Source organism: Diadema antillarum, unplaced genomic scaffold, assembly GCF_040938485.1.
Source record: "Diadema antillarum isolate AM-2024a unplaced genomic scaffold, OU_Dant_1.0 seq00000215_RagTag, whole genome shotgun sequence".
In the NCBI taxonomy this organism is placed as follows: domain Eukaryota; kingdom Metazoa; phylum Echinodermata; class Echinoidea; order Diadematoida; family Diadematidae; genus Diadema; species Diadema antillarum.
The window spans coordinates 238,334-265,000 of NW_027271270.1; the positions used below are offsets into that span (position 1 = coordinate 238,334).

Sequence of the window (26,667 nt, forward strand, 5' to 3'; positions counted from 1 at the left end):
ACGCACCCACTCAAAACACCTCAAGCCTGAAATTGACTCTGATTAAAAAACAATAACATCTATATTTTTCGTCACGCGCATCAGCAATGGATTTCGTTCCTATTATTTGCAGCAAGAATCAACATTTCAGCTGCACATTTCATTTTGTTCCACAAAACCAAGGGAAGGACAGTTTTCTATGGTTTTAAATCTTCCATTTTCGTCATTGTACTCGTCAAAATCAATATCAAATAACAATTCATGCATTCCATCTGTACTACGGCCCTTAATTACACATTAAATTATAGTGTGATGTATGTGTAGGAAATATGATACATCATAAAAAAAAATAATAGCATTCGTCCATCATGAATACGCATGATGTCATGATACTTGTTAAACAATGGCCCTACTTTAATTTTTAGGATGAAACGCACAGGCGAAACAACAGAAAGAACAATGAAGTGTACGACGAGAACAATTAGTGACACATTATCTAAAATGTCTAACTGTCTTTCCAAAGTCCTATACATTTCTTCTTTAATCTTTCTTAATCAAATAAAGAATGAAAAGATGCATGTAAACCATATATGAAATCCTGAATGTCAACGTCAAACATGGGGAAACTTGAGTGTTTATTCCCTCTGAAAAGAAAAAAAAAAACACACAAAATGAGAATCCATTACTTTTAAAGGGGATGGCTAGTAACTGATCAGTGCGAATGCTGAGTGATGATTGTTCCAATCCTTGTGGGATTCTTTTAAGAGTACATTATATATCTATTGTTGTGTGAAAATTATTTGCTTCAGAATGGTCTCATATTCAAGTAATGTGCAGTTTAATGTTTCCAGGTTAGCATGCCTGTACAGTGACGGGGCATTAAACTGCACATTAATTGAATATGAGGCCATTCTGAAGCAAATAATTTTCACACAGCAATAGATATATAATGTACTCTTAAATGAATCCCACAAGGATTGGAACAATCACCCCCCAGCATTCCCACTGATTCCCACTGATCAGTTACTATCCATCCCCTTTAACTGCAAAGGAGCGGCGTGATTGCCCGAGCAAGATTTTAGAACCCCATATCCGTGGTATTAAGTCGAATGAAATTTTAATACAAAGGAATAATAATTAAAAAAAAAACTTTCTTTTACTGGCTCCGGACCCTACTTTGGAAGTACCGTCATAGAAAACACGCAGTCCATTGCTGTCAGCCTGGGCAACGATTGGCAGAGTAAAGCGCGAACTGTAGTACTTCGGCGCATACGAGTAATAGGAACGAAGCGTTGTAAGTGTGAAACTTGTCTGCAACGAAACCTGGATATAAATAAAAGAGTTTGATGTCAGCAGTATTATCTATTTTAACATGCATGAGCAAGGACGCTGTGACCACTAAAACCAACATGGTTTTTCATTAACAGCATATCATCGTAAAACTCTGTTTTAGTACGTAACTGTCAATTGTTTTAGATACAAAAAGTATACAAGCCTCTTATTGAATTAGAACAAATTAATCTTTCCAGTCTATAGGCATGTGAGGCTGGCCCTATACTTGTGTCAAAGTGCATGCACAAAGGACGCACTCCTCTGAGTAGTCCCCCTCATGAGGGAATAAAAAAAAAACCGCTGCGCAACAGAACAGAGTTGACACCAGTGGACTATACTCTAATGCATGAAACCCATTTCATGAGCTTTCGAGTCCCGGTCATCGTCATATAAAACTTGGAGTAGATATGGGATTGCCTGTAAAATAAAAAAATGACGCAGAACAGAACATGGCAGAAGAGAACACTGAGCTATACAGGATCCACAGTCTACAGCATATGTGCTGCATATTATATACATACATATCCGTTGGGAAGCAGACAAGGTACTCAACCACAGACACGTCTATAAACTATAAATTACATACATGTTTCTTTTCGTATGTTCCTATATATATATATATATATATATATATATATATATGTTTCTAATCTAAGACACATACGCCCACGCACTACAGGCGTCTCTCTTTCATGAGTCTCTCAACTTTTCCGTACGATTTCCTCAATGTGAATGCATTTAGCAGATTCATTTGGTCAAGTCAATCAAATTCATTGAGGTTGCAAAGTGCTTATACACTTTAGCACAATGTTTAGGTTTGATGTCTTTGTTTGGAGTTTTGTTTTGTTGGTTTCTGTGACATAATTGATTGAGAGTGAATTAGAAGGAATCTCCCCCTTTCGAGTTACTGCGAAATTCTTCACCATTAACGCACCTGCAAGGTATGAACCTATCATTGTGCCTAATCCAAGTGTTAGTACTTGCAGAGCCAGTGCAGTGTCGTAGCTTCTTGGAGCATTATCTTTTATGGCAACGATGATTAAGACGGCGCGACTCGCGACGGAAAACGCCTCGAAACACGTCGCGATAAACATGACTGCAAAGTTGGGTATGAAGACATCGCAGAGAAGACTTAGAGCCATTAAAAAAGTCAAGACGAGAATGGTTTCGATAACCCTCCCAAATCTGTCCGTGAAAATTCCTACAGAGATCCGACCAAAACAGTTTGATAGGCCGCCACAAAAGCTGAGGGTGATGGCTAGGAGGACGGGCATTCCTCGTTGTACAGCTCGAGGAATTAGGAAGGTGTGCCAGCCGCCGTACGTGATTCCATGGAGGGTTGTAGCAACCATGAATAATACAAGGCAAGGATTTGTGTAGAAGTCAGAATCTTTAATCGTCTGAGCCCATCTTTCCAGTCTTCCTTGTATATTATCCTCTGAAATTGAATCAGGCGCTTCCCTCAAGAGTTCTGTCCTTTCGTCGCTTAAACCATCTGCGTTTATTTCTGTAATCTCTTTCTCTGAGGCATCTCCACGAATGGACATCTGATCATCAGAATCCACAGAATTAATGCCTTCATAACGGTGGCAATTAGCTGAAGTTGAAGGCCTGTTTTGTTGGGCGATTAACATTTCATCTTCCTTGATCGAACAATCTCCGCGTTCTTCTTCACTATTATCCCGGTTCGTGGTCCGGGGATTTTTGCTTGAATTATTGTCTATCTGAGGTTGATTCAGGATGCTTAAAGGGATTACATTACCCGTGACACCCCCAACAATCAACATGGCTCCTCGCCAGCCGTATATATTCATCAGGAAGTTGCCGATGAGTGGGACAACAAACATTCCTACGGGAAAGCCCGCGGACCCGATGCCGAGATAGAGCCCAAATTTGCTTTCGGGCAGACGGCCCAGTTCGAGAAGTCCAGCCATCCATACTATGCCGACACCGAGTCCTGAAGAGACAAAAAGGGAAAATGTATTTAAAAAAAAACAACAACAACAATCAACAAAGAAACACCCGCAACCCCCCCCCCCCCCACCAAAAAAACCCCCAAAAACCAGTAGCCCGACCCTCAATCCGAACATAGTACTAAACCACACAAACATATGAAGATAATGTAGATATAAATAATCATTATTCAAATAAGACGACTAATCTGCTGCACTCCTATATAACTTTATCATCCTTTTGTTACCCGCAATGGTTACTAATGGGCATTTGAACACAGTTGTTTCATTTATGCATACAAATACTGAATTTTTAGAAATAGGTTGGTATAGATGGTTTTCATTAAAAAATAAAAAAACGGAGACAGACAGACCGTATCTTTAAAAAAGATAGCATTAGTGTATGGAATTCCACCAATTATTTTTATTGTTTGGGATTAGATTGACAAATATGTTCTCTCTTCGAAGATCCTTCACGGGGCAGAATGTCCATTGTTATTATAAGCAACGGAAAAGTTTTTATTATACAAATGAGGAAATAATCCTGTGCATTATTTGTTTTATAAAATGGGTCGAAAACTAACAGCATTTTTCACGTACCTTTGTGGGTCAATACCAGTCAGCTACATGTAGCACTCGCTCAAGAGTCAAGATGTCCGAAGATGTTAGTCCCAAACATTTACGCACGTCGCACTCGGAAACCCCGCACATATAAGTACTGTACGTATAAGCGTATACGTACGCCACACATGTTATGCACACAAGAAAGGCCGGCCGGCAGTCCGAACTAGAAGTTGTTTACAGGATTGACAGCGCGTATAGTAGCGCGCGACGCACTTGTAACAACTGATTGAGTGCGCACTGCTAGTGTAAACATTGTGACGTCAGGCCGTGCATGTTAGTGAGAAATTAATGCACGCACACGTGACTCATTTCAGCGCTTCCAATTGGCTGCATTCTTGAACCCATTTTATAATGGGCAATTAAATCACCGTTCTCGTTGTTTCTCAATGTGAATGACAAAGAGATATGTTGTGCTGCTGCTTGGTAATAGTTAGTTATTCCGAATTTTCGTTTTATCCGAAGGTTCGTTATTCCGAAGGTTTCTTAATCCTAAAATGAATAAGGTTCGAAATCCCGAAGGTTCGTTTTCACGCACGTTAGGGAGCTTTAGATTTTGGCGACGGGAACGTGCAGAGGAAAAAAAAAACTGGGTTGAGCATGCGCAGAATCGCGTATCAGACGCGATCTATTTATAGCTCGCGCGCCTGAGTTTTCACAACGCGTTCTGTGCCATTTTTTCGTCCTGTCAGTTCACGACGTAGAGGTGTACTTCATGCACCGATCATATGGGGGCGCCATATTATTTTTTATACGTTGCGTCCCAGCGGAACCTAAAGCTACTTTTCAGCACGACGCAAGGAAGAGGAGAACGTCCGGCTCAAGCGTCGTCTCAAACGTCCGCACAGCAAATCTAAAGATCCCTATTTTCGTATTAACGAACATTTGGAACGACGAAGTGTACATCGTTATACCCCAACCACATAGTGTGTATGGAGGTATGCAGGAATCACTCTGAAGTCGGGTGCCCGGGCGGTCGGTGGGTCGGTCGGGCGGTCGGTCCGTTGCAAAATCTTGTATATCGAAGTATTCTCTCATTTTTTTTTTTTGAGCAATTGACCCCAAATTGTGCATGTTTGATCGCTATCAAAGGTACATGTGCAAGACACCTTTTTCGTGAGTATTGCATACGTTGTCATGGCAACATCAAATTTTCACAAAAGCTCGTTGATTGAACTACTCTCACTTTTTTTCTGGGAGCAATTAACCCAAAATTTGGCATGTGTGCCCGCCATCAAAGGAAGATGTACAAGACACCTTTTTCGTTAGTATTACATAATGTGTTGCCATGGCAACGGCAATTTAAAAAAAATCTCTCAGTTTATGGCAATTCATTTGAAATTTGGGATGGGCGATCAATTTAATGTGTAGCTGTGCCAGACGCCGTTTCTGTGTGTATGAAAAAATATGTTGCCATGGCAATAACACTTTTTCTACCAACCATACAAAAATATGTGGGTTGACCTAACTCCCTGAGTTTTGAATATTTGACCTGAATTTTGGCACATGAGACCATTACATATTATGCAGATGTGCAGAATACATCTGCTGTCGGTGTTAAACAATGCGTTACCATGAAAACATTTTTTTTTTTTTCACTGAAAGGCATACAGCTAACTTCCTCAGTCTGTGGGCATTTAGCTTGAAATTTGGCATATGTGACGGCTAGGGTACGTAGATGTGCAAATTTAATGTTTTGTTATTGTTGAACAATGCGTTGCTATGGTAATATCATATTTTGAATGAAACTCATAAAAAAACTGGATTCAGTTAACTCCCTCAGTCTTTGAGCATTCAGCTTGAAATTTAGCACATATGTCCGTTATAGTTCATAGATGGGCAAACCTAAGTTTTTGTCATTGTTGAACAATGCGTTGCCGTGGCAACAACATATTTTGAATGAAAAATCATTCAAAAATATTGTGGATTCAGTTAACTCCCTCGTAGTCTTTGGGCATTTGGCTCAAATTTTGGCATGTGAAACCACCGAAGTACAAAGATGTGCATACTTTATCTTTCGTCATTGTTTAACAAAGCGTTGCCATGGTAACAGTATGTTTTGAATTAAAATCATAAAAAAATGATTCAACTAACTCTCAGTTTTTGACCATTTGTCTTCAAATTTGGCACATGTTACCACTATATTACCTAGATGTGCTAAGTTCATCTTTCATCATGTCGAAAAATATGTTGCCATGGTAACAGCATATTTTGAATGAAAATCATACAATAATATTGTGAATTCAGCTGACTCCCTCAACTTTTGAGAACTTGACTTGAAATTTTCTACATGTAACGGCTATGATATGCAGTTGTACCAACTCCATTTTTTGTTAATGTCTATCATTGTGCTGCCATGATAACAACATTTTTCAAAAATTGAAATCATAGAAATTGACGATTAATTTATCTTACTCAAGTTTTGAGCACTTGACAATGCTTGACTTGAGATATGGTACATGTGACTATCAGTGAGCAAAATTTACATTAATTCAATGTTGAACAATACATTGCCATGGTAACAATATTTTTTTTCATTAAAAAGCACACAAAGTAATTGCTGGTGGAGCTAACTCCCTCAGTGTTAGGTGGGGTTGTAAATCACACCGAGTGATAGTTCTATTTTTGGATTAACAAGCCTTCAGAATAACGAACCTCTGGAATAAAAGCGCTACAAATGTTATCAATAATTTCGTTTTATGACTGACCAACATTTAGGTTTTAGGAAATTTGTGCTTTTCGGAATAACGAACATTCGGAATAACGAATCTTACTTCATTTTCTGAATAAAGAACTTTCAGAACAACGAACATTCTCATTGCTACTTTTAATAAGCACACAATGCTTGCTTGAACGTTCTCCATTGACATTGTATGGAACGATATTTCCAGTATAGACAGAAATGTCTGTGCAATGACATGAAAGAAGACAGTGATGTTATGGAGGGTAAAACATAGTAATTTCATTTGAAAATGGATAAAGGATTGAGGATTTGAAGAAGAAAGCAAATCAGCAACTCAGTATGGTTTCTTTTAAACCTTACCAGCCAATGATAGGGCAGCTGCCAGTTCGGCGTTACTCTTTGCTAAGCTAGCCAAGACCAAACCAAGTGAGTGAGTAACAGCTCCCGTGATGAGAAGAGAGCGAGGTATCCTACGATACAGATACGACACAAGGGGAGCTGCGAGGAAAAAAAATGCAAATCATGGAGATGATAATTACATATCATAATTCAGTAGATACAGCGAATGCAGTTAATAAATATTTTGTAAATGTATGGACCTAATCAAGACTCAAACGTGTCAAGCACAAAGGTTTCAGGCATTATTTCGAAACACATTGCGAATTCTCTATTCAGATATTTACCGTATTAATTTGCTTAAATGCAGTGGTTCATCATAAAGACACAAGTACAGTGTAACTGACTTTTAAAGAAAGTAGTTTTCAATACTCTTTCCCCTATCACTAATTGCTAGTATTACTCCGATAGTAAAATGAAACTTGCCAAAGTCATAACCGAATACGAGAAAGAAGATGACTCTTTTAAGCACTTATCTTCCTATATATATTCTTGTCAGAAGTTATTGCATATAACAGATTGTACCGTTTTATGAATCTAGGTGTTACAAAAAAAATTCCCACTTTTGATCCTTTTACAGTGCGAAAACTGTACATCAGATAACACTGTCACTGATATTAGTAAAAGCTGAATAATGTACAATTTAGTTGGAAGTGATTTGAATATTCATTCATTCATTCATTTTTTATTTCATTTCCGGCCAAACCATATAACATGACGTTGCATATACACAAAGTCAATACAAAGTAACTTTTACATGTCCAAATGAAATTTAAATACACGTCATTTGTTTACATGAAACAAAAAACATATTTTGGTAGAAGAAGTACAAGGACAAAATGTGACTGAATCATAACAAAGAAAAGGTCGGAAATGGAGGGGACTGCTAAAAAGCCAAGCTTGTAGAATGCAGTCCCCTCGGAGTCGCAATATAATAGTAATACACGAGAAATTTTAACATAATCCACGGGAACCAGAACACAAAACGAGTACGCACTCAAAAGCACACACATACAGTAACAAAGCAGCTCTCTTACATACACGTGGAAAGGATAAAAAGGAGATAGAAAGGGACAGGAAGACAGAGGGAAGAGCAAAGGAGGAGAGTATTGGGGGGTCGATGCCAGGACACATGAGACCTTGGTCTTACCGAGAAGTTGCCTTCATATGAATGATATAACATAATGGTTATGAAATAAAGTAAACAAAATAAAGGCGTTAGCAGCAAGAGAAATCAGTTAGGAGCTTTCAGAATGCAAATCCCCAGTAATATAAGAATTAATAAGCATTTTCTTTAATTTCAAAGTAAAAGTGTTGAAACTTAGAGATTCTTTTATACTGCTGTCAAGGGAATTCCAGAGGTTAGGTCCAACGAAGGAGAATATAGACTTTGCAAAAATTGTCCTAAACAGTGGTAAATGGAATTCATTGGTTTGTCTAGTGGGGTATGAATGTACAGTTTTATTTTGGATAAACATAGAGTCAAACACCAAAGGAAGGGAGTGATTTTTTAATTTGTACATAAGCTGACCTAAATTCAAACAATATAAATCCTTAATTTTTAAAATATTATTTTGATGAAACAAGTCATTAGTATGAAATCTCCACGATCCTCTACAAATGATACGAAGAGCTATTTTCTGCAATAATAATATTCTTTCTAAATATGAGGAGTAAGTGTTGCCCCAGGAGAATATGAGACCATGAAACAGTTTTGTTAAATCCATGATAACTTTTTAAGCTAAGTTCAAGATTTTGGTCGAATTCAAACCCTCTGTACAAAAGTGAACTTTACACAAGAACCAATGATGTGTATACGAGTGTGTGCTTACAATGACCCTGAACAATACACATGAACACCAGGAATACAACCGTTTCAGAGGTCTGCTGACTAGGCTTCTGGACTCTCGGTCCAAGGCACATTAATGCTTTATTAATAATTCACGATGGATTGCCCTGGGAACTGCTATAGATTCTGAATTCACATTAAAGGGCAAAATGCATGCACAGGAAAAAAAAAATAAACACATGTTTTCATGTGCCTGCATACACTACATTTCAGGATGAAAGACTATAGCTGTGATAGTGGAAGGTCTTTATGTATATGTGATAGAGCATTCAAACCCTGGCCATTGTTCAGGACCATTGTCTGTGGGTGTTAAGCACACACTCCTACACAATTTGCCCCTGTGTAAAATTAAAGTTTTGTTCAGAGGTTGAAAAAAGAGCAAAATGTGGAACCTAACTCAAAGATAAATCTTGAATTTAATGAAACTGATTTATGCTTTCATTTTTAGATTACCTCCAACAAAACTGTACATTATCCAGCTATTGCTCATACCAATGTCAGTGTTATCTGAGTGGTTTTTTTTTTAAGGTTTCTGTATCTTTATCTAGGAATGAGCATGTAATTGGAATATCTGTAGACTTCAGGTAAGTTTTTTACACTTAATTGATCATTGAATATTATTAGAAAAGATTATTGTTAATGGTATATGAGGAACTCTGGTCTTGTGGTTTAAGAACTTTCTATATGTAACCAATAACCTTCACCCTGATGTATCCATTACCAATCAATAACGTGGGGTATCCCAGGATAAATTCTTGGGACCTTGTTCTTTCTTATTTTTATCGATGATATCCGTATAATTCTTCCTCCTTCCTTCAGTTCATTAGTTTGCTGACGGTACCAATGTATTTCTTTCTGATTATATTCATCAGCGTTTCATTAAGACTATGAATGCAGAATTAATTACTTGGAACAACGTAAAAATCTCCACGTGGTTCAGAAACAATAAGTTATCTTTAATGTTGAAAATATACAGTTTCATAGTCAACGATCAATACAGTCAGTCCGCAGCGTGAGCGAAAACGCACGTATTTATTCAAGTCGTATGCACGGCTGAGCGGGGCTTGCATACGTAATGAGCAGATACATGGTCATGAATAAATCCGTGTAGAACGAGTATTTCTTGTCAGTTTTCGACACTTTTAATATCGACTGAAAGAGAAAACATTAGCAAATATGCTCATGATCAAAATTATACGGAAAAGAAGAATATAGAATATCAAAATCTCTCTCGAATTCGGTATTGTATTCAAAAATATTCCTTCACGTTTTACGCCAAAAAACTAACCTGAAATCTTTCATGCCCCTCTAAAATATGGTGAAGACTATGTCCGCTAAAGTATATAGTATCACAATAAGGGCAAGTTTTCTCATCTTCATTTCAATACGGGTCAGGAACTAGCAAAATTCAGAGACATGTCTAGCGTCGAGTTTAAAAAGATTATCCTCGCGTTCGCACCGGAATTCTGGGTCTGTGATTGGTCGAAATCTGTCGCAAGACGCGGCGTGTCGCATCGCGTAGTATCCATTGGCTGCTGACTCAATGCTGTGAGTTCAAAAACTATGTATCAGATAGAAGTGTCATTGATATGAGTAATAGCTGAATAGTGGAGGTAATTTGAAAATGAAAGCCTATATTAGTTTCATGAAATCCATGATTTTTTTAAATGATAGGTTCCAGATTGTGATCGAATTTTCACTCTCTATACAAAACTTGAACTTTACACAGAAACCAATGATGTGTATGTGAGTGTGCACTTACAATGACCCTGAACAATGGACCTGGCTACCACCTGTCCCGAGCTCTGCTGCAAGGCACATGAATGCTTTATCAATTATTCATGTGGATTGCCCTGAGCACTGCTAGTCTGAATTCTTGACACAGGGTGAAATGCATGCACATGAAAGAAGTAAGCACATCATGTTTCCATGTGCTTGCACACATCACATTTCAGAATGAACAAAGACTAGCTGCGATAGTGGAATTCCTCATGAAGCATTCCAATCCTGGTCATTGTCCACGACCATTGTCTGAGTATCAACAACACACTCCACGCGTGTTCATTCACTACCCCACTTCCGGTAAGAAAACATAATTTGCCTTGTTTTCAACAGCAAAATTCACAACCTTAAAAATGGTGCCCCTCTTCGTTTTTTAATTGATCATACTCGCTCAAGTTTCACGATTGTGAAATCGAAGAAATTACGGAGATCTATTTTCAATACCAGTCAGGAACTAGCAAAACATCAAACTATGATCTAAAAGCTTCTTGAACACTGGCAAAATAATCGTTTACTTTGATGCTAAAATGGACTACTATATTGAGATAAAAAACAGGGAAATTAGGTATCAAATTGATGAGCATAATCAGCTCTATAACCTACCTAACCATCCTGGGTCAAACAATGCACTGCGAAAGCTATGAAAGCTGTTATTGCGACCTCTGCAAAAACTCTCGCAAAGTATCGCGAAATTTCGTCAGTCTCAAGGGCACAAACTGCGCAAACGTGATTCTGAATAAAATTGTCGTTCGTGCCTCATTATCGCACGCGCTGCGCACTGACTGAATACGCATGCAGTAGCATCCATTTTTATATTTATCATGATGGTATGGAAATTGAATAGAAGGAAAGTTTTTAGGCGTTACTATAGATGACAAGTTGAACTGGAATCTACATATTGCCAACATTGTGACTTCTGTATGAAGTTTGAATAATTCCATCGTACTACCTTATATTTCTTACTGTAATGTCGTTTTCATAGGCTCGTCATTATTTATTACGTATTTTTATGAACTCGGACAACACGTCACATGCGAACATGCCAACATTGTAACTTCTGCATTATCACGATTACGGGGATTTGGAAAATCGTGCAAACTAAGATCATACATTCCGCGTTGCACGTCCATAGTACTACCTCATACTTCTTACGGTAATGTTGTTTAGGCTTGTTGTCTGTATTTTCATGAAGTCAGACTACACGTCAGATGCGAATTCTTTCTTCTTTCTAATGCGTACACTCTCTGTACACGTCATTCAGTATCTCCAATGTGCTGTGTTTGTGTACAGATTTAATCCCCATGAGCTCCCCGAAAACTTGAAACATATTTATCTAACCAGAAAATCCACAAAAATGCACTTAGAAAATTCAAGAACAGCCCTTGCCCACCGATTCATACGACATGCTGGTTCTGACGTCTGGAATGGGCAACTTAAAAGAGTCACATTGATATTACATTACTTCTACAAAAGAAGGCTATACGTATATGCACCAACTCAGGTTATCGAGACCATTCAGATCCTTTATTCGCAGAATTAAAAACACTGAAGGTAAATGACATAAATCCTAATAATCCTAAAACAGTGATGGTTCTGAAATCTATCAAACACACCGGACCCTTCTGAAATCCGAAATTTAAAGTCCATGTACTCTTTTAGGAAAGCTGTAACAACATTGTTGCTCTCTGGATATCAGTAGTTTCTTTGTCATTGTTAATGTACAATACACGAAATTCTTTCGTGGAAATATCGCTGCATTTCATCTCTAACGTAATCATAACCAACCATGATCTGTAGCTGTTACGTATATCTCCATGAGATTTTTGTCATGCCTTACTGATCAGTGATCCAGGTGAACTTACTTTGTGTATTAAAGCCTTTAGTGAAAGCAGACAGACCTCTCCTTTCCATTTATCTTTTCTACTATCCTATCTCTACGCAGGTCATCCCTCCCTCCTATTTTTTCTATGTGTATTATGTAAAAAGGCTGCACGCAAATCAAGCCAAACCCAAAGAGAAATGTGCATTGAATGAAAGCAGCAACATTAGTAGAACACATTAGTGGAAGTTTGAGGAAAATCGGACAATCGATGCAAAAGTTACGAATTTTTAACATTTTGGTGTTGGACCACTGGATGAGGAGACTACTGGACGACAATGTAAAGGAAAATTCATGAAAATTACACATTTCATCAACTTGATACTGACATAGAAGGGTAGTAATTATTCCCCCTGCTTTGTGAAAGCGGTTAGTCAAGTGCTCTTTCATCATGCTAGAAAAGTGGAAGTAAGTTGAATTTTCTTTATATTTTCTTTATAATTGTTGTCCACACATATATGTCATAAACTTAAGAAGTCTCCTCATCCAGCAGTTCCAACACCGAAACTTCAAAAAATTCATAACTTTTGCATCGATTGTCCGATTTTCCTTAAACTTTCACTAATGTATTCTACTAATGCTGTTGCTTTCACTCAATCCACATTTCTCTTTAGGTTTGGGTCTCCTTTCAGCGGTAGCCCTACTGTATTATTCATTGTATTGCTAATAGGTTTTCGTTGTACGTTGTGTAAAGGCAATGAAGAAAAATATTTTGCTAACAGCTGATGTTTATGCATATGTATGGCACCAACAATGTATGCATAATACATGAACATGTATGCATGTACAATGATAATACAAGAACCAATAAATTAAATCAAATCAAATCAAATCAAATCAAATCAAATCAAATCAAATCAAATCAAATTCTCTTTCTCATGAAATACGATTGTGCCAAACAAAATGTAGGCCTATTTTAGAAGATAAGTGAAGAATGCTGTTCTTTGTAAATACATTGCAAGTTTAAGCAATGCCACTTGCGTGGTTATCGCCTGCACTCCCCATGTTCACGCGTACATTTTGTTACGCGTACATCCTAAAGGCCCGGTCACACATTTCTGGGCAAGCTATGCGGGCTTGTTGCGTGTATTGATTTTCCAGCGCGCAGGGTGATTTTTCTGCGGGCGGACAAGGATTTGGGCGAATTTCGCGTGCGTCCTACCTGCTGGACGTGTGCTTCTTAAGTTCCACTCACGTTCTAGTTTGCACGTTGCGCGGGAGTAGCCTGCGAGGTGCTGCCGCTACGGCCCCTTTACTGTATGGTGTTCTGCGTGGACCTCTGCGGGAAATCCAAGCGACTCACCCGGAACAGTTTTGAGTGTGCTCAAGGGCCCGTCATATCTTTCCGGGCAGCTTTGCTTGTGACTTGCGGGGAACAATTTTTGCTACCCGGAGGTGACCGCAGATGGCCTGCACAGTGACAGTATCTTGCACGTAGTCGCCCGAAGTTGTCCCTGAGGTGCGCACTCAAGTCCGATTTACCCGCAGCCAAGTTTTGAGTATACTCAGGCTTGTTCCGGATGAGATGAGGGGATTGCCAGCAGAGGTCCACGCAGAACACCAGTAGGAGGCCCATAACTGCGTCAAGTCACAGGCAATATCCTGCTTGAAGTATGTAAGTTGCCCGTGGAGTTGTGCCTATATATGCGCTGGATACGCGTTCAATCTGCAGGCATTCTACGAGGATAATACGTCTGTTTTACTGGCAAGGAACCGTGTCGATACTGGCAATATCAGTGTACCTGGTCAATTTTGCGGGCGTGGAGCGAGATTAACGAGCAAATTGCGTGCATGCTAAGGGTCAGTTACTGTCCTTCTGCTGGTTGGTTGACAATCTACTGCGGCCAGGATAATGACATTCTTTTGGACCTCTGCCAAATGAATCGCCCTTCAGACGGATTCTTTCATTGAGTTGTCAGCCCCTATGCGCCTGACACGCAGGTCTCACAGAATACCCGTAAATATCAGAACTGTTTAAAGCAGCACGCGTCCAGCAAAAGACGCATGCAAAACTCGCCCAAATTCTTGTCCTCCCTCAGAAATTGTCCTGAATGCTGGAAAATCCCCACACGCAACAAGCCCGCGTGGCTTGCACGGAAAGGTGTGACAGGGCCTAAACATGGCTGCAGGTAAATAGGATTTGCATGCGCACCTCCGGCCAACTACGGGCGAGATACGTGCTGGGTACTCTCATGTGCTGGCAATCTGCGGGGATCTCCGGGTAGCAAAAATTTTTCTCCGCAAATCACACGCAGTGCTTACCCGGAAAGGTGTGACAGGGCCTTAAGACATCGAATCCATGTCTCTGCGAATTTTCAATCTTTGATCTTGAATATGATTCGTATTGCACAGCCGCAACTTCGTAAACACTTCGGTTTAACTCACCTATTCATAATTATCCAACTAGAACCTCCACAAACGTGCACTTAGAAAATCCAAAAACAGCCCTTGCCCACCGATCCGTACAACATGCTGGTTGTGGTGTCTGGAAGTCTCTTTCTATACGGCTACGGCTTTATACGGCTTTCTTTTGGAAGACAAGTAAAGAATGCCCTTCTTTATAAATGCGTTGTATATTTAAGCAGAGCCAATTCCACGGTTCTTGCCTCCACTCCCCATGTTCCCTATACATTTTGTTACGAGTACATCACGTAGACATCGCACATTGTTGTCTCTGGATTGTCGATATTTTGTCTTGTATGTCTTTCGTATTGCACATTTTCCTGCGTAGGATTACCAAATGTCTGTTTTCATCATTGGATGAATACAATCTTAAACAACTACGAAGTCCCCCACGAGGCACTCCTTAAGTTTGGGGACTACCTGTAAACGAATATCAAACACACTCCAACACACGCAAATAATTAAGATGGCTTGAAAACGAATGCTATCGAGAACGTGAATGGTGTACAATCACCCAAGAGAATAAAGCTTGGCATTCCACAAGGGATCACTTTAGAACCGCTTTCAGTTGTTAAAGGCCGTGTCACACCATAACGCGCGCTTGTGGTGAGGAGGTAGTTTCCAGCACGTAAAAGATTTTCAGCGGGCGAACAAGAATGTTTGCAATTTTCATTCATGCCTTGTCATACCGTACGGGGGAACTTCTGCGGCTTGACTTGCGGGGAAACAAATTCACTCCAAGGAGCTCTCCGCAGTTGGTCCGCACCTGACAGTATCTATAGCGCGTAGTTGCCCGGAGGTGCTCACGCAAGTCCGATTTAACCGCAGCCAAGTTTTGAGCATGACCAAAACTTTTTCCGGGTGAGTCGCGGGAATGCCCGTAGAGGTCCACGCAGAACGCCAGTAGGAGACCCTTAGCGGCAGTACTTCCCAGGCAATTCCCACGCAGGTACTTCGCAGTCCCGTATGCAGCCAAGATAATGAAATTCTGTGAGATTTCAGCCATTCCATTAGAGGAATTCCTTCACTAAGTTGTCAGCCCCCACGCGACTGGTACAAAGGTCACACAGTATACTCGCAAGTATAACGCGTCCAGCAAGTAAGACACATGCGCTGACTCGCACAAATCCTTTTCCGCCCTCAGGAATGTCCGGTATGCTAGAAAATCCCTACACGTAACAAGCCCCAGTAGCTTGCCCGGAAAGGTGTGACAGGGCCTAAACACGGTTGCGGGTAAAAAAATATGCGTGCGCACCTCCGGGCGACTACTTTTGAGATACATGCTAGGTACTGTCATGTGCGGATATCTACGGGGACCTCCAGGTAGTCAAACTTGTTCTTTGCAAGTCGCACGCAAGGCTGGTGTGACACGGCCTTAAAGGGGATGGCTAGCAACTGATCAGTGGGAATCAGTGGGAATGCTGGGGGATGACTGTTCCAGTCCTTAAGAGAACATTATTTGTTTATTGAGTGAAAATTATTTGCTTCAGAATTGTCTCATATGTAAGTAATGTGCAATCCAATATTTCCACGTTAGCGTGCCTGTACAGTGTTGAGGCGTTCGTTAACGGGCCGTAACGAGCCTCTTATCCAGTATTTTCTTATTGCCTTCTTTTTATACAGAAGTGCAAGAATGGCTTGACATTGAGTAGAAGACAATTCTTCTTTTTTTTTCCGTATCCCTGATTCAGGCTGTCAATTACCATCTGTTTCAGGTCTTCCCAGAAACATCTGTAGAATTCTACTCTGAGACCATCACTGCCAGGTGACCTATTCAAATTCATAGATTTAAGTGCGAGCCAGCATTCATTTTCCGTTAGTTTCCCCTCGAGGATATTAATTTGCGTCTTCCTCACTCAATACATTAAAGTCTAAATTGCGAGTATAGTCTTTTGATATCAGACTTGGAATCATCCATTCCGTTTTGTTGTTTTGTTTTATGTCAAACTCTTGTCAATGTCTGTATTTTTTTTTCATGTTAAGCTGTATGTCCTATATAAATTCTCTGTGCGATTTTTTCTGTTTTGTCATTATTTTACACTGAATATGCTGATTTTTTTTTCTGTTCTATTGTATGCAAGGACTTGGATAATAACAGCCAATGGCTAAGCGAGTTCCTCTTAGCACCGTGATGCAATGAAATGAAAATGAAATGAAATGAAAATGAGTGGCTTTTTCTTGATCATTGCATGCATATTATGTAATACTTTTTTTTTCTTTTGACCCAAAGTAAAGATAGCTTCCCATAAAAGCTGAAAGTCGAGATATCTTCTGCAAAAATATAATTCTTCTTCCTTCCTGTTGTCTTTCTGCTCTGTCGTCTCATGTCCTATGCGGTGAAGGCTTCTTCTTTCAGGCATTGATCTGGCTGCAGGAAGGAGACTGCGGAGGGCATGCAGTTCACTCGCCTACCAGGCAATAAATTGTTCTGTCTTCCACCAGGTGGTCTGACGTCTGTGCTTTCCCGCAGTCGAATCTATCTTACTCGGAAAGCTTCCACTGGTGCCGGCAGGCTTGGAAGTCTCTGAGGAGAGGGCTTGTGCAGTCGGTTTCTTGCTTTTAAGGCTCTGTCTGTAAGGACTGCGGCATACGTACGCCTTGGTATGGAGGGGTGGTATTCTTCCGTGGCAGACTTATTAAGAGCTGTCTGTCTTGTGGCGGCTTCTTTTCTAAGGTGGTGGGGTGGAATGCCTGCTAGCACAGGAATCTGGTGGGTAGGAGTGGGTGGGTTTCAGGCAGCCTGTGACGGTGCGGCCAAGAGCGGAGTCGAGATGGACGTCCACTCTCTTAGCGTGGCCGCTGCGCCCCAGACAGAGACACAGTGGTATTCGGCTGGAGCTTAAAACAAGGGCAAGAGCGATGGAACAAACGGTGGTGAGTTAGCTCTCCAGTCGTGACTCTACAGTCTGCATATAGAAGGTACACCCTAGTAGATGCTTTCCCAGATATATTCTGTGCATGGAGACGGAAGGTGAGTGAGCGGTCGAGTTTCACTCCAGGGTAAGAAGGAGCGGCACAGAATGGAAGATCGGTTCCTTGGAGTTTGCTGGAAGTTGGCTTCTTTGTCGTTCAAAAACTGTTGGGGTGGCACAACAACTGACCTCCACGTGTCCACCTTGGTAACGTCCTACTAATAACGCATTGCCTACCTCTTGGTCATCTGATTTGATCTATTCAAGACTCTTATTACTTTGTATTTGTGACATTATCAGCCTGCACACTGACCAACTGTTTCGGACAGAATTGTAAATATTGCAAAAATATTCTTAATGTGGTTTATTGAAACACTTTCCCGAAGTAAGGTAAAATACAGGACAAAACTTTGTGATTAGTAATTGCACAATTTTTTGGAAAAAAAGTCTGGGGATTCAGCCTTCTCTTTGTCTGAAAAAGCCCAGGTCAGGTGTTTCGAACGGATCACACATGTAGGGTATGATCTTCAACAGGCCAGCTGACATACTATAAGATTGACCCATCACAGACTTACGTAGCCATAATGAGGATGCTTGCCACCCAATCACCGTGGTAAAGTCCTCCTGAATACACACGCGTATTTTGCACTTGTTACAGGAAAAGTTTGTCCTTGACCAGATTGAAAGATTTCACAATTATCAGGCATTACTTTTTTTTTCTTTTTCTAAAACGCAGATACTCAGTTTTGCTATCATGTCAAAATTATTGAAGTTCAAAACAATAAAAAATGACCGGTCATGGCCAAGGATAAAAATGTTTTCATACCACTTTCAAAGTCGTTTATATTTCTTAAAATCTGTTCGAAAACAACAGAAGCATATAAAAGAGTGATTCTTACCTTTTGCATTGCTATTCAAATCGGAATTGCTACACATTCAAAGCATTTACAATAAAACAGAAAGAGTTGTTTCACAAAGGGCTCAAGGACTACTACTCTAAAGCAGTCTACGCCTAATATTTTGATGATGGGGCACAAAGAATCATAGACTAAATCATTGAAGTGAAACATATTATGTCAGCATGCCATGCTTCATATGGATAATACAATGTCATACTCCTCTCTTGGTACATAGACATCAATCGCAGACACAACAGAGACACGGCAATCCACACCGATTCCTTATATTTTTTTTCCTTTAATCTTTTCAAACACATTATAACGTCTTGATAAGTATTAGTAGATATCAAATGCATGCTCATGTCTTTCTGATTCATGAATTTATATGTTTAATAAATAACTAACAGACAAACGCAAAGACATATCCACTATGGAAAAACAAAATAAAGCCGATAATGTACCAAAACTTGTTCGAGCTATTAAGGGCATTAGGTTTTTGGACAGCGTGGTATTGCCGCGTATGATTGTCTTCACAATTTACTCTGCTATCAATCTCGGTGCTTCATCCCATCGTACCCGGTATGAACTCTTGTTTCAATAATTTTCAGGTATCAAATTTTGCGTCATTCCAGCTATACTAAATGCTGTGCTAACAAGAGGCCATTTAATAAACTTGAGACCAGAACGTAAATAGGTCTTCGGCATCTGAATGGCGTGATCCATGAAACATGACAGGAGATGTAGAAATTTGGTACGAATTTCTGAGATGAAATCTTCACGTTGTGAATTAGATATAGAACACCATTCAATGATATGGGTGTTGGAACTCACCGGGACATAATAGGAAAGCGGTGAACAGACCTAGTGCTATGCCGATATCCGTCGACGTAGTTCCTATGCTGTTGAAGATTTCAGGCAGATACACCGCAGTCATCTTCATGGTTCCAAGGAAGCATGTTGAGGAGGCAAAGAGCAGGAGAACAACCACTACTTGGCGGCGGGTGGATACCATGTTGGGGGAACCTGTACTTAGTTCCAAGTGTTGGGGAGTGACTGACATTGCACGCTCTTGAATGTATTAGTGGCATTCAAGCGAGTAAGGAGGAGCCGCTTGCCAGGAAAGGGATGGTACCCTATGATGATAGCATACAAGTGATGAAATCAATACTCAGAATGACTTTCCTTGCACATACAGGTAATAGCGACATAACCTTTTCTCTGTTATACATGAGAGGGAGTTAGTATGGTTGTAATGATCGCAACTTACAGTAATTATGATAAGCATATTATAAACAATGATATCGAAAGAGAAATTTGTATCAATATGTTGCTTATACATTTTCCTCTTTGCACACAAAATGTACGAAGGCCTTACCCTGAAATTACGACTTCTTAAAAGATATACAGAAATACGACAAACGTTGGCATGTACGCTGGTGAAAGTAATAGGACAGTGGCAGCATTATGGCATAAGTAGACAATGGCAACGGTTATAATTGCAATAGAATAATTCAGAACATATCTGATAACAAAATTGAATTGCTCAAACAACATATTAGAAAGCAAACTGATTACCTTTTTAATGACGTTGGGAAGTGTACCTGTCTGCCTCAGTGGCGTATCTAGGGGGGGGCAAGGGGGGCACGTGCCCCGGGCGCCACTCCTTGGGGGCGCCGAAAACGAAAAAACGAAAAAAGAAAAAGAAAAAGAAAAAGAAAAAAAAAAAAGAAGAAGAAGAAGGAAAAAAAAAAACAAAAAAAAAACTCGCCCGGACTGGGGGCGGCGGGGGGGGGGGGGGGGGGGGGGGGGGGGTGGGGGGGGGGGGGGGAAAGAAAACCAAATCAAACAAGATAAAAACAAAAAATGACAATGTTGATTGTGTTCACACAAGAATTCCATGTTTTGTAAGCTGAAATTTAGGCTCGCTCGCTGCGCTCGCTCGACAAAATGTATAGAAAAGAAGATAAGAACAAAACGTGATGATAACGCGGACAAATGACAATGTATATCGTGTTCACACATGCCATTGTTAGAAGGCAAAATGTTACACGGAGCAGCGGCTGCAATTTTATTTCTTTCGTTCTGAAGCGATCGCCTGCTGGATCAAACGAGGGCACAAAAGGTGTCGAACATTACGGGGGGGGGGGCGCAAAAAAAATCAAACAAGATAAGAACAAACGTAATGATGACGCGGAAATATACAAATTTCGGCTCACTCGCGCGTTATAATTTAGAGTATTTTTTATCAAGTCCTCAGTTTGTTGGTATAAATCGTTGTCTATAAGGCCGTCACTATATCTTGATTAGAATTGTAAGATTTAATAAGCAAAAAATGGCAAGAATTCCATGTTTTGTACGCTGAAATACAAAAATTTTCGGCTCGCTCGCTGCGCTCGCTCGCCAAAATTTATCAAAAAAGAAGATAAGAACAAAACGTGATGATGGCGCGGAAATATACGAATTTCGGCTCACTCGCGCGTAATAATTTAGAGTATTTTTTATCAACTCCTCAGTTTGTTGGTATAAGTCGTTATCTATAAGGCCGTCACTTATATATCTTGATTAGAATTGTAAGATTTAATAAGCAAAAAATGACAAGAATTCCATGTTTTGTAAGCTGAAATACAAAAATTTTCTGCTCGCTCGCTGCGCTCGCTCGCCAAAATTCATCAAAAAAAAAAAAGAGAAGAAGATAAGAACAAAACGTGATGATGGCGCGGAAATATACGAATTTCGGCTCACTCGTGCGTACTAATTTGGAGTATTTTTTCAAGTCCTAAGTTTGTTGGTATAAATCGTTATCTATAAGGCCATCACAATATCTTGATTACAATTGTAAGATTTGATAAGCAAAAAAATGACAAGAATTCCATGTATTGTAAGCTAAAATACAAAAATTTTCGGCTCGCTCGCTGCGCTCGCTCGCCCCAATTTATCAAAAAAAAAAAAAAAGAGAAGAAGATAAGAACCAAACGTGATGATGACGCGAAATATACAAAAATTTTCGGCTCGCACGCTGCGCTCGCTCGCCAATATTTATCTAAATTTATTACATTTAAATCACCCTCAAAAGACCCCTTTTAAGTGCTTGGAACACTTTTTCAGACTAGGGGCGCAATTTTCGCGCTTGCCCCGGGCGCCGTTTTCCCTAGATACGCCACTGGTCTGCCTGCGTGGTTTCTGGTATCTGTGGAATGAGTGAAAGGGGCTCGCAAGCGTAACGTGGGGGTAGTGAAGTGTGAGGGTGTAAACTGCAGTGTTTTGGGCGTTGATGGCGTGAAAAAAATGAAACTAGCATCAAGGCCATAAACAGAGGCCTAATCATTATACTCATATTCTTTTGTAAATTATATTCATGAGCAGTGTACAGTGTGCGTATGTGTGTGCGTGAGTGTGTGCACACACACACACATAAAACACCCATGCGTCATGAGCAGTGTTTGCATACAACGTTAGCACACACAACGTCCGCTGCTGCTTCTTCCAGCCTCACGACATATATATATATATATATATATATATATATATATAATATATATATATATATATATAAATATATAATTTACGTCTCCAACGGAGTTTATATTGACCTACTGTTGTGAATATATATATATATATATATATATATATATATATATACATATATGTTGCGAATTCACGTATTGGCTCCAATTTAACGAAGAATAAACCGGTAATGCAATATTTCGCCAATATAGAGTTTATTGAGCAACTCAAATTTTCGGTGGCTTCCATCCACCTTCTTCAGGAGTCTCGACGCGGAATGTCAATGTCAAAACATAAATTGAACATTAAGAGCGCGCACTCATATACACAGAATTGGTTGCTATGAGAGTGCGTACCCTTTACAATGATGTTGCCATGTAGACGCAATGTAGTCAAGGCACCCCACGCATAAGGAGGAGGACATTGACAAGCTTATTACGTAACAATGGTGTTCAATTACTTTGTATTAACACAAGTTATGATATCGACATACTATGTACTCATCAACGTACCATAGGTTACAAAAATAAGTTAAAGAGCGCTCCAGCAATTAAATTGTTTCATGTGATATCGACACATGTAATCATAAGTTACAAAAATAGGTTGAATAGCGCTCAAACAATTAAATGACTCAGAATACAATAATCATCGGTAGGAAGAAGTCGATATAATAATTCCTGTTAAGAAGCAGTTCAGTGTCTCACTGAAATCTAAACAGATTTGAACATACAAGTGTGAAATTGATTGTATCATACAAATGAGTATTAGGATGACAGTGTGAATCCATCTATAGAAAATAATACAAAGTAAGAGTAAATTGATTATTAAGATGGAGACATGAAATCATAATATTCGCTTTAATTCATCATAATCTCAGACATGTCAGACAGAATAACCCACTAATTTCTCTAAACACCAGTGGTAGTGAAACAGTTATCAATTAAATATCTTATAATCCTCGACATGACATATTCTTCTCTTTAACGGAAGAATGAGTAACCATTTAAAATGGATAAATCTCTGTTCAACCCTTCACCTTGAAAGCTCTTACTCTTTACGATTACTCGTAACTCGGCGAGTTTTCTTTCCTCTGCTGATGTGTAACCTCCTCCGAAAATGCACACTCTGACATCCGTCAGTGAGTGGCCGGGGAGGTTGAAGTGTTTGGCAACGGGGAGGTCGTTCCGATTTTTCAGGATGGACGATTTATGATTATTAAAGCGCATCCGGAATTTGGTGCTGGTCTCACCAATATAGACAGCGTGAGGGCATTTTGCACACAGTAGACAGTACAGTACATTACTGGAATCGCAGGTAAGTCTCTGTGGACGGAGGGTGACATTGTTGGAGATTTTCACCCTGGTGTCAGTAATAAGGTGTTTGCAAATTTGGCACCTAGGCTTAGCACATGGTGTGTTACCACTCGGTGGTAAAGGCGCTGGGAGTTTGGTGCTTACAAGCAATTTTCTGAGATTTGGGGGCTGACGCTGGGCGTGTAGAGGTTGATCTCCAACAAGTTTCCCTAACTCGGCGTCGAGAGCCAGTGTAGGCCATTCTTGCCTGACTTGTTTCACGAAAGATTTGGTAGCAGGGTGGTAAGTGGTCACGAATGGAAGGCGTTCCTTGTTTTTCTCCAACTTAGTTTGGTTGAGGAGAACTCTTCGGGATTTCCTTTTTACTCTACGAATTGCATTCCCGATCATTTTTGGAGGGTATCCTCGTTTGAGGAATTGTCTACCTAGTGTAAGGACCTCTCTGTCAAACACATCCTCGTCCGAGATGATTCGGCGGAAGCGAAGCATCTGACTATAAACAATCGATTGTTTGATGTGGTGTGGGTGAAATGAGTCAAATCTCAAATATGAGAAAGAGTCGGTGGGTTTACGGTACACGAATGTTTGTAACGTTTGGTTGTCCTGGTCTATCGACACCAATACGTCCAGGAAATGGACCTTCTCTTGCGAACTTTCCATTGTGAATTTGATGCTTTGATTGCATGAATTGAATGCCTGGTGGAAAGCAGCCAGCTCTTCAATAGAGTGATCCCAAATCATAAATATGTCATCAATGTAGCGAACATATACCGTAGGTTTCTGAGGATAGCTTGACAGAAATTCCTCCTCTAGGGCAGCCATGTAAATGTTGGCGTATGCGGGTGCCATCTTAGTTCCCATGGCAGTGCCTTTTTTCTGTAGATAATACTTGTCATCAAACTGGAAAAAGTTGTGTTTCAGAATGAATTCTGTCAATTGGGCTAATGTGTCTTTATCTACAGCTTCGTCCTCATTAGCATGGTCACGGAGGAAGCGGCGTATTGCTTGTACACCGTCCTCATGAGGGATGTTAGTATACAGACTTTGAACATCCATGGTGACGAGTGTCGAACCAGGGGCAACTTGAACCGATTCTATCTTTCGTAAGAAGTCTGTCGTGTCTTTGACGTAACTCTTGATTCTAGGTAAAAATGGTTGAAGTTTCTCGTCAACAAATTGAGACATTGGTTCAGTAAGGGAACCGACACTGGACACAATAGGTCTACCTGGTGGGATTATTACATGTTGTTTGGCTGCTGCAATGATAGAATCAGAACTTGTTGCTTCCTGTTTAGTTACACTCGTCACCATCTTAGGAAGCTTGTGTACTTTAGGTAAGAGGTAGAATTGACTAACCCTAGCCTTCTCAGGAAGAGATATGTTACTGCCTGTCAAATGCTTAACACATTCCGTAGCATTCTCACGAAATTTATCAGTGGGGTCCTCTGGCAGAGGTTCATAGTAATCATTATCTGACAACTGTCGCACTGCCTCTGAGTGGTAATCCTGAAAGTTCTGAATTACCACAGCGCCACCTTTATCGGCGGGCTTGATAATAATCTCATTATTGTTCTTGAGTGATTTAATAGACTCACGTCTTATCTTGTCGGTTTTACTGAGCTCTGGTTGCCGGACGTCACGAAGAAAGTTGTCAAGATGACGTTGGACGTTAGCCGTGAAAGCGTCGATGTGGGAGTTTCTTCCCGGCGGCGGAGTCCACTTAGCTTTGGCTGTAGATGGTTTGTGTAGCTTGCTCGGCTGCTGGTTATTGTTGTTGTCGTTGTCGGAGAAGAACTCTCGCAGCTTGATTCGTCGGTTGAAATCTGCCGTATCTTGACATAGCCGAATGCCATCAAGGGGTTGAGGTGGGCAGTACGACAGGCCAAGTTGTAGAGTCTCCTTCTCTTCCTGTATCAGCTCGTAAGACGACAGATTGATAACCATTTCAGCAGAGTTGCGTTCATCTCGGGCAGGCTCTTCTCGAAGTAACGGGGATTGCTGGATAAGATGGTCAAGTTTTTGTGACTTCTGCCACATGAAGTGTTTCACCATTTTGTCATATTGGCGTTCCAGGTGCTGGAGGATTGTACCATAGTCGCCGTCTGCATTCGATTCTTGAAGGCGGAGAGCAAGGCCTTCCTTAGCTCGGTGAAGTTCGTTATCCAAGATCTTTTGTCTGCGATAGGATTCGTTCAGTGTTTCGTTCCTTAATCGCTCAGACGTCCTCTTGCAGATGTTTTCTGCCTTTGGAGTGTTGAGGGTTGAACTTAGAGGATTCTTTATGCGAAACCCCTTCGGGATCAGATCAAGTTTTTTAGTTCGTGAAAGGAAGAAGATATCAGATCTAGTTTTAGCGAGTTTGGTGTAGGTACGTTCACAAGCGCGTCGGGCGTGAAGAGATGCTGCATTTAGTCTAGGTCCAAACATGTTGCGAATTCACGTATTGGCTCCAATTTAACGAAGAATAAACCGGTAATGCAATATTTCGCCAATATAGAGTTTATTGAGCAACTCAAATTTTCGGTGGCTTCCATCCACCTTCTTCAGGAGTCTCGACGCGGAATGTCAATGTCAAATCATAGCAACCAATTCTGTGTATATGAGTGCGCGCTCTTAATGTTCAATTTATGTTTTGACATTGACATTCCGCGTCGAGACTCCTGAAGAAGGTGGATGGAAGCCACCGAAAATTTGAGTTGCTCAATAAACTCTATATTGGCGAAATATTGCATTACCGGTTTATTCTTCGTTATATATATATATATATATATATATATATATATACTGATGTATATATATTTGATTTGATTTGATTTATTAATTCCTGTATTATCGTTGTACATGAACATACATGTACATACATACATATGAAGGATGAACAATTGAGCTAAAACAGCACCAAATCTAAAAAAGTAGGAATTATTACTTAAAATCTTTATGATACCTGAAAGGGTTATAATTCAAGCTTCAATATGATCCCAGTTATACCAGGATCTTCCCAGACTGCCAGAGGAACGAGTTTTTATTCACCACGGAAGTTTACTATGTCCAGTGCAGTGAACGCCAGTGAGGAATATGACTGCCCATACATTTGAGTACCATTTAACATAGCTTTTTACGATCTGATTCAGTTCAAAGTCGGAATGAAATACCTTACGGGATA

At 40.1% G+C, this 26,667-nt stretch overlaps 2 protein-coding genes across 2 annotated transcripts in view; both read right to left on the reverse strand.

The window, feature by feature from the left end:
* LOC139729015 (monocarboxylate transporter 9-like) overlaps window positions 1-14,049 on the reverse strand; it is a 28,140-nt gene extending 14,091 nt beyond the window's left edge. The window contains exons 1-3 of the mRNA XM_071639940.1: window positions 13,956-14,049; window positions 6,928-7,065; window positions 3,074-3,268 (exon numbers count right to left, since the gene is read on the reverse strand). Coding sequence (XP_071496041.1) covers window positions 3,074-3,268; window positions 6,928-7,065; window positions 13,956-14,049 — 427 coding nt within the window. The remainder of the gene's footprint in view (window positions 1-3,073; window positions 3,269-6,927; window positions 7,066-13,955) is intronic.
* A 9,122-nt stretch (window positions 14,050-23,171) lies between these two features.
* LOC139729016 (uncharacterized) lies at window positions 23,172-25,931 on the reverse strand. Its single transcript, XM_071639941.1, has one exon. The coding sequence runs from the start codon at window positions 25,929-25,931 to the stop codon at window positions 23,172-23,174; it is 2,760 nt and encodes a 919-aa protein (XP_071496042.1).
* Window positions 25,932-26,667: the final 736 nt, after the last annotated feature.

What these genes read in the sequence shown, in the direction of transcription:
- LOC139729016 (XM_071639941.1), bottom strand. Translation starts at nt 25,931, where the DNA reads ATGTTTGGACCTAGACTAAATGCAGCATCTCTTCACGCCCGACGCGCT.